This window comes from Sinocyclocheilus rhinocerous, unplaced genomic scaffold (assembly GCF_001515625.1).
Source record: "Sinocyclocheilus rhinocerous isolate Xijiao unplaced genomic scaffold, SAMN03320098_v1.1 scaffold851, whole genome shotgun sequence".
Lineage (NCBI taxonomy): Eukaryota > Metazoa > Chordata > Actinopteri > Cypriniformes > Cyprinidae > Sinocyclocheilus > Sinocyclocheilus rhinocerous.
In genome coordinates, this window is record NW_015624573.1 from 702,368 (window position 1) to 710,903 (window position 8,536).

Genomic DNA, 8,536 nt, shown 5'->3' on the forward strand with positions numbered 1-8,536 from the left:
AGGGCTTCATAAAAGCAGGAAATGATCAATGCATTTCTCAGAGAAGGGACAGAGCGGTGTGGAATAAAGATAAATTATGTAAAAAGAAAAAAAAATTTGTTTTTTTAAAAACGAAGCATTAACACATGTAAGACTGCACCCCATAAACACAATCAAGCCTAGAAAAAAAACAGTGAACCACCCCTTTAATAAAAGGAATGCGTATACTGGGTACACCTTAAAAGCACAATCTGGGATTTTAGATTGAAATGTTATAAAATGTATAATTTAATTTATATGTAACATATTTTATTAATGTTTTTATATCTTCTTATATATCAAAACTCATTGGCTTACAACAGTAGAATAAAAGAAATAATCATTATTTGAGAGAAATATTTATTTAAAATATTAGAATTTTCAAAGATTTAAATTGTAAAAAGTAGATTGTGATGCACTTTCTAATAGACATCTCAGTGATGTGCGTATTTACTGTGCAGCCATGGTGTCCTTCCACATCAGAATTCATTTCTCAACTGCTCCCTCAACCCTTCCTGATCGGTAGATTAGCATTTATATATCCGAGGCATTTTCCAGCCCTGGAAATGCTAAAGAAGTAATTAGTTATCTGCTACCCGCAGACAAGCTTTGCCATCCTCCATAGAAACTGATCGTATCTACTCAGTCGGAAGTTTTATTTTCAGATGAGTTTCTTCCTAAGTGAACCCCCAACTGGAGCTGGAAAATTGCATCTTTATTGCATTTTGTCGTCAGTTTACGAAATGCATTTTCTGGAATATGTAACAATTCTTTACTTTTGCTTGATTCTGAAATGTTCTGGTACTCAAATGTTGCAGACATCAGTTCCACATGAAGTTATTTACATGATCTTAGTGGGAGATATTGAAGCTGGTACAGTATGGCACAGTTTTCCTGTCTTCGCTTCATATTGGTGCTGTTTGCAGTCCATATTTTCATAATAATTGACAGCTGGGGGTATCAATCAAAGATTTGTAGCGTAATGACCAAAGACAGCATTCTGTGTACGATCATTTTCAGTCTGTTATTCTGCAGACAAGGATGCTTCTAATTTGCATTTGCGGCCTTTTTAGCTGCAATGTGTTATTGTGTTCTATCTTATTGCTTTTTGAAATATTGAAATATGGTTTGTGAACAGAATGAGTGTTGATCTTCTCACTAGAGTCTCAAACAGCAGGCCCGCACATGCTTTAACTGAGTTTACGCTGCAGTCAAACCCTGTAGCGTTTCTCTGTGGAGAGCAGAGAAGCATGTCTTTCAAAAAATTTGAATAAAGATGCTGTCATTTTGGCATGTGCTGGCAGATCTATTAGTTATTGCCATCATTCTTGGAATTTGTGATTTTTTTTTTTTTTTTTCTGGATCACTTTTTGCCATCTTGTTATTGATTGGGAAATATATTTAGGTCTGTGGTGAGCAGTAAATCAAAGCTTAATGAGTCACTGGAATAGTTTTTAAATTGTTTTCCCCACAATGCGTCTTAATTGCTTAGGGGTGTTTTTAACATTCTCACATATCACACTAAACATTAAGCACATTAAAAATGCTCTTTATATTAATGTCTTTGTGTTCAAAGAATGTCTGTAATACCTGGAGAGAGATATCTGTTAACATCTGTCTTAAAGGCAGCTGCTCGGCTAGTTGCGGGACCCTCTGGAAGTTCATGATTTGAAATCCTTGCTCATGGATGCTCAGTTCTATGAACTACCTTGTTTTCTTGTAGCAAACTCTGAGGAAAATCTGTGTTATTTCAACATAGAAGAGAAAAATGTCATTAGTAAAAGCAGCAATGGTAGAAAATGAGCCTGGAAGTGTTTTAAACGTCATTTTGTTCTCTTTCAGACCTTGGTGGATTTCTTTAGTGAGAGGAACTGTCCCGTCACTGAGAGACTCAAGATGTTCTACACCTGTCGGGCACCTCCTCTTTGGGATCTACAGGTGAACTGAATTCCTGTTTTGTTTATATAAAACCTCAGTTTTTTTTTTTTTTCAAAATGATCATGCTTTAGAAACGCTCATTATGTTTTACATACCCTTTTATAGCACGTTTTATAGCATATAACACACATTTACGCACTGTACCGTTTATCTGAATGGTGGCTTTCCATAAACCTCCTTTTTTAAATGCACAAATTTATGTTAAAATAATTGTATTCTATTTATAGATATATATTTTTATATATCATATATATTTTTAGATTTACAGTTATTTATGAGACTGTTCTTTTTGAGGATGACACAAAAGTCAGTCAAAATGCAATCATGTATTAAATGCCGACCAAGATAGAAGTTCCTGTGATGAACATACAAAATATGTATAATCAGTCTCTCAAAATAATAAATATACTAAATTTCCAGTGCTAAAATAGGAAGATATCCTTCCTGAGGTCTGGAGAGCTTAATAAAAAGACTGTACAAATGAAAACACAAATGAATGAATGTGAATGATTAAACAAAACTGTGTGTAGTTGAGCGTTTGGGTGTGTGCTTAAAAGTGCATAAGAGAATTTTGGTCTGAGAACCCATTTTACCCTTGATTGAGCCATTTTCTCATCTTTATTATGTCTGAATTTATTCCCATGTAGGGAATAATTCACATATTATAAAGCCAGATTACCTGAGTTAATTTGAAACGGAAATGATTGACTCATTTGTTGGTGCCTAAATTGATTTGCTTGAATATTTTCTCTCATTACCAGACACGCAAGTGCATTGAGCTAATCACCTCAAATGAGCATGGGCAGCCGTTATTTATCTATCTACTTCTCAGAAACCCATTTCAGTAAACACAACAGCTGGGTTATACAGCCAGTGTCGCGTCAATAAGAGCTTTGGCAGATCGAATATGAAATTCATTTCCCCTACACGGCGAGGGCATCCAGGGATATGAGACGTCGAGTTCATTTTGACAGTGTTTGTCAGGTAATAGAGCAACCTGTAACTCTCCGTTCCTGCCTGATTGGGCAATAATGCAACTAATGAAAAGCAAACAAATGTTTTCTGAAGAGAGAGGTTGTTAAACAAGTGAATAAAGAGAGAAACAAAACAATGTATGGAGGAGAACGGCAAATTGTAACAGGCCAGCATGGATTGAAGGGTTTTGAAAGAAAATGAATGAAATGACTGAATAGAAAACGAGAGTGAGTTGGGTGGAGGGAGAGATGGATAGATGAAAAGAAGGGAGGGCTGATGTGATCAGTCCTGTGGATGACATTGCTCGCGCTCTGTGTAATAACAGTGAACAGCAATAAAGCTGGAATTGAAGTCGCTTCTATTGCTGGCAGGGGAATAGAATGCTGCAAAACTGCAAGCGAGAGAGAGAGATGAGAGCAGCATGCAGCCAGAGAAAAGTGTGTGTGTGTGTGTGTCAGGGGTAAAGAGACGGCAGAGCGTTGGAGGGCATAACGTTTTTTTTGTTTGTTTTTTTGGGAACAGATTTCAGAAATTGTTGGATTTGCTTTCAGACTGAATCATTTTGGCATGTGTATGAATCAGGAACGTTCACTGTGGCAGTTTTGTTGGAGATGAAATGAATGAGGAAATGAAAAGACAGAAAAGTTGCACAAATGGGCTCCCAACACCTTTCTTTCTCTCTCACTTTTACTTTTATTCTGTCTCTGTATGTCAGTTTTTCGAATTTAGTGTGTTTTATTGGCAAGACAAAAAACTGCATTTTTTATTGCTAAAACATTTGCTGTCGTAAAATGAGAAATTGTACAATGTAAATTAAAATGAGAGAATAAAATAACAGTAGATCAAGTCAAATGTAAATAATTGAATCATTTTAATAATTTAATTAAGAAAATGTAAATAAAATCTAAAATAAAAATTGTAGAATTTATGTGTGTATAGATTTCTCTCTCTCTCTATATATATATTTATATATATATAATTCAAATTCAAATTCAAATGAGCTTTATTGGCATGACTTGCACAGTATTGCCAAAGCATTGTCCATTACATGAATAAGGAATAAACGATTATATAATACATAAAACGAGAAAAGATCTGTAAAAGAATTAAGTAAATAAGTACAAAAAAAAAACAAGAAAAAAAAAATATATATATGTGACCATGGACCACAAAACCAGTCTTAAGTGTCAATTTTTCGAAATCGAGATATGATCTGAAAGCTGAATAAATAAGCTTTCCGTTGATGTATGGTTTGTTAGGATAGGACAATATTTGGCCGAGATACAACTATTTGAAAAAAATCTAAATATTGAGAAAATCGACTTTAAAGTTGTCCAAATGAAGTCCTTAGCAATGCATATTACTAATAAAAAATGAAGTTTTGATATTTACAGTAGGAAATTTGCTAAATATCTTGCGGGTGAGGAGGTGGGGGGAGGGATTGTCATAGGACCGAAAGGGGAAGGAGAAATTGAGCATTTCCTGCCGCTGAACCGCTCGCAGCTACGTGTCTGTGATGTTTTGCTGATATCCGATGTCGAAGGTGACGTCGGTTCAGTGTGTGTTTACTCTCCACAAATACAGCAGTTTTATACAGCGCCATCATAAACTTCAGTAGAAGATCTCCAGTGGGGCCTGTGCACATCTCAGTATGTTTATTATCAGAAGTACATGGACTTGCAGTGGACACAGCCTACGACTCTTCATCCTTTTTGGCACTTCATCCATCCGTTCTCAAATGATCTGCGAATGACAGAAAAAGTTGAAAGAGTGTAAAGACACGTTTAACCAGTAGCATTCATCAGAGACAGACGAGGGTCATTAATATCACAGATGTATATATAGCTGCTGCCTGTGAAGCATGGCATCGGGGTGATCGATGGCCATCCGCGAAATGCATCCTTTCAGAAAGAGGGTGAGAGAGAAAAAAGACAGAGAAAATGAGAGAGAAGATGGTGTGTGTGTGTGTGAGAGAGAGAGAGGCAATGTGTATCCTTGGGAAGGTGTAGAGAACTGTAGGTGACCTCCTGAAAGATATTTTAATTTTATTTATTTATTTTTTTTTTTTTGGAAGATGTTTTGTCTAAAACACTGTCCAATTATGTCATGACTTTGACACCTATAATGTCACTCCAAACTTGTTACTTTTTTTTTGGTGAAGCAAAATGCCATAACAGTATATGTAAAATGTATCTCTAATGTATCCAATGTCGTGATTTGAACCCCATTCAAGGTAAATAAATATAGTGTATAAATATAATGTAAAATTTTTTTAAATAAAATCTGAAATAACGTTAAAAAATACTAGAGTGCTTATTTGGTCATTTCAGATGCATCACAAACTGAGCCAGGAGGGGGTAATTGCCACTGTTGCCCCCCAAATAAAATAGCTTATGACGCCCCTGGTGTTATCTGTAATTTAACTGAAGTGCCAAAATAAACCAAAAGTGAAATAAACATCACTAAACTCATTCCTTTTATTTGTTTATTTTGAATATTTTTTGTCTGTGTCCACATGCTAAATATATATTTTTGAGGGCCTCCCACATGCTGTGTGTATTTAGAGGCAGGTGGGCTGTATGTTGACTGATCTTGGCTCGCTGTTTGTGTGTCTGTGTGTGTTTAGAGGCAGTTGGCGAGTCTGTTGACTGATTTGGGCCTGACAAGTTCTGCGCTGCTAATCTACGAACGACTGGAACTCTGGGAGGATGCAGTTGTCTGCCTGGAGAGGATGGGACAGCACGGCAAGGTATGCTACTCACATGTGTTTTGTTAAAGAATACTTCAAACTAGTTAAGTATCAGTTTAAACAAATTAATGCCAATGGTTGAGCCAGTGTTGCTGTGTCGGGCTGGTCAGTATTTTCAAATATCGTTTTGATAGTCTCACAGTATTTACTCTTCAGGGAAATCAACCTACAAATGACATGCTTATAGTTGTCTCTAAATATTAAGCTGGGATAAGAGAAAGTGACTTCTGTTAAAGATCTTCAAGAGGGATTTATTGCTGCTTTTTCCACTTGCCACATCCTTCTCTTCCCTTTGTCCTCTCTGTGTCTCCTGCTCTCTTCTTCTTTCCTTTCTATATGAGCTCCTGTCAGCATACTCCAACAACACGTCTCTCTCTCTCGCTGTGTGTGTTAGTGCAGATTTCTGGGAGCCATTTCACAGCTTTATTAAGTTACCGTCCACTTTGTGTACCAATCAGATTATAGGGTACATCTGAGGTCAATAAAACCAGCAAATCACCCCCAATCTGAGCTGTAATATTATAAAAATGTACTGACATCCACTTCGCTGTAGTATCTACCTTTCCCTGCACTCATATTAAAGTTTAAAGCCATAAACTGCAGGTATGCGTAGAAAAGAAAGTAAACGACAGAATACCAAGACGGGTGAAAGGGAGTGATGCTTCATATGAAAGGAAAGAAATGAGAAAATCAGTGAAATATGTGAAGCAGAGAGAAAGTGAGGTGAGAAGAGGGCGCATACACAAATCAGCAAGTCTGGAGTGGGGAGAAGTGCTTTGCTTGGTGGTTTTGCTGGTGGTTTAATCCGTGAGATTCTGTGTTCGTTTAATGAGGGAACATCTTCAGAGCACGAGGGACGTGTACTGATGTTTATTTGATTTGAGTTAAAGTTATTGCCCCACAAGAGCAGTTGCTGTTGGAATTTACTGTTTGGAGGCTCTTTCATGAATACTTTTACACTATTTTTACTTTATATTTTTATTATTATTGCTTTACACTGTTTATTATTTTTCAATACCATTAATGTATCTACAGTAAATCCAATTATTTTGCATTGACCACTGTTAGTTGACTCTCTCTTATCTAATGTGAAATTGTAATCGCAAAAACCGTTATTGTTAACTCATTTGTTTTTTTTTTGGGGGGGGGGGGGGTTGAGGCAGTTGGCGAGTCTGTTGACTGATTTGGGCCTGACAAGTTCTGCGCTGCTAATCTACGAACGACTGGAACTCTGGGAGGATGCAGTTGTCTGCCTGGAGAGGATGGGACAGCACGGCAAGGTATGCTACTCACATGTGTTTTGTTAAAGAATACTTCAAACTAGTTAAGTATCAGTTTAAACAAATTAATGCCAATGGTTGAGCCAGTGTTGCTGTGTCGGGCTGGTCAGTATTTTCAAATATCGTTTTGATAGTCTCACAGTATTTACTCTTCAGGGAAATCAACCTACAAATGACATGCTTATAGTTGTCTCTAAATATTAAGCTGGGATAAGAGAAAGTGACTTCTGTTAAAGATCTTCAAGAGGGATTTATTGCTGCTTTTTCCACTTGCCACATCCTTCTCTTCCCTTTGTCCTCTCTGTGTCTCCTGCTCTCTTCTTCTTTCCTTTCTATATGAGCTCCTGTCAGCATACTCCAACAACACGTCTCTCTCTCTCGCTGTGTGTGTTAGTGCAGATTTCTGGGAGCCATTTCACAGCTTTATTAAGTTACCGTCCACTTTGTGTACCAATCAGATTATAGGGTACATCTGAGGTCAATAAAACCAGCAAATCACCCCCAATCTGAGCTGTAATATTATAAAAATGTACTGACATCCACTTCGCTGTAGTATCTACCTTTCCCTGCACTCATATTAAAGTTTAAAGCCATAAACTGCAGGTATGCGTAGAAAAGAAAGTAAACGACAGAATACCAAGACGGGTGAAAGGGAGTGATGCTTCATATGAAAGGAAAGAAATGAGAAAATCAGTGAAATATGTGAAGCAGAGAGAAAGTGAGGTGAGAAGAGGGCGCATACACAAATCAGCAAGTCTGGAGTGGGGAGAAGTGCTTTGCTTGGTGGTTTTGCTGGTGGTTTAATCCGTGAGATTCTGTGTTCGTTTAATGAGGGAACATCTTCAGAGCACGAGGGACGTGTACTGATGTTTATTTGATTTGAGTTAAAGTTATTGTCCCACAAGAGCAGTTGCTGTTGGAATTTACTGTTTGGAGGCTCTTTCATGAATACTTTTACACTATTTTTACTTTATATTTTTATTATTATTGCTTTACACTGTTTATTATTTTTCAATACCATTAATGTATCTACAGTAAATCCAATTATTTTGCATTGACCACTGTTAGTTGACTCTCTCTTATCTAATGTGAAATTGTAATCGCAAAAACCGTTATTGTTAACTCATTTGTTTTTTTGGGGGGGGGGGGGATTTTGAAGATAGGATTGTGTAGAGTAAACAGGAAGCAAAGTGGGAGAGAGAGAGAGGGGGTGGGGTCAGGAAAGGTCCTCGAGCCGGGGTTTTCAAACTTGGGACGCCCACAATGCAACGGCGTTATATGTTGGCACGCTGCCCACTAGGCTACTGGTGCCGACAAGTTTGTAGTTTTTAATTATTTTATAAGTTGTCTGTTCAATTTTGATGCTAGAAAACGTACTCTGTTACTTTCGTAACCTCGGTTCCCTGAGATACGGGAATGAGTACTGCGTCGCTAGACGCTTATGCATAGGATCTCAGGTCAATTCGACTGAAACGACGACACCGGGTCTTGCAGCGTCACGGCACGGCAAGGAACGCAGTACTCGTTCCCGTATCTCAGGGAACCGAGGTTACGAAAGTAACCAAGTACGTTCCCT

General features: G+C 37.5%; 1 protein-coding gene across 1 annotated transcript in view; it reads left to right on the plus strand.

The window, feature by feature from the left end:
* ttc27 (tetratricopeptide repeat domain 27) overlaps window positions 1–8,536 on the plus strand; it is a 116,343-nt gene that overhangs the window by 78,570 nt on the left and 29,237 nt on the right. The window contains exons 11-12 of the mRNA XM_016558088.1: window positions 1,861–1,956; window positions 5,558–5,680. Of these exons, the coding sequence (XP_016413574.1) occupies window positions 1,861–1,956; window positions 5,558–5,680 (219 nt within the window). The remainder of the gene's footprint in view (window positions 1–1,860; window positions 1,957–5,557; window positions 5,681–8,536) is intronic.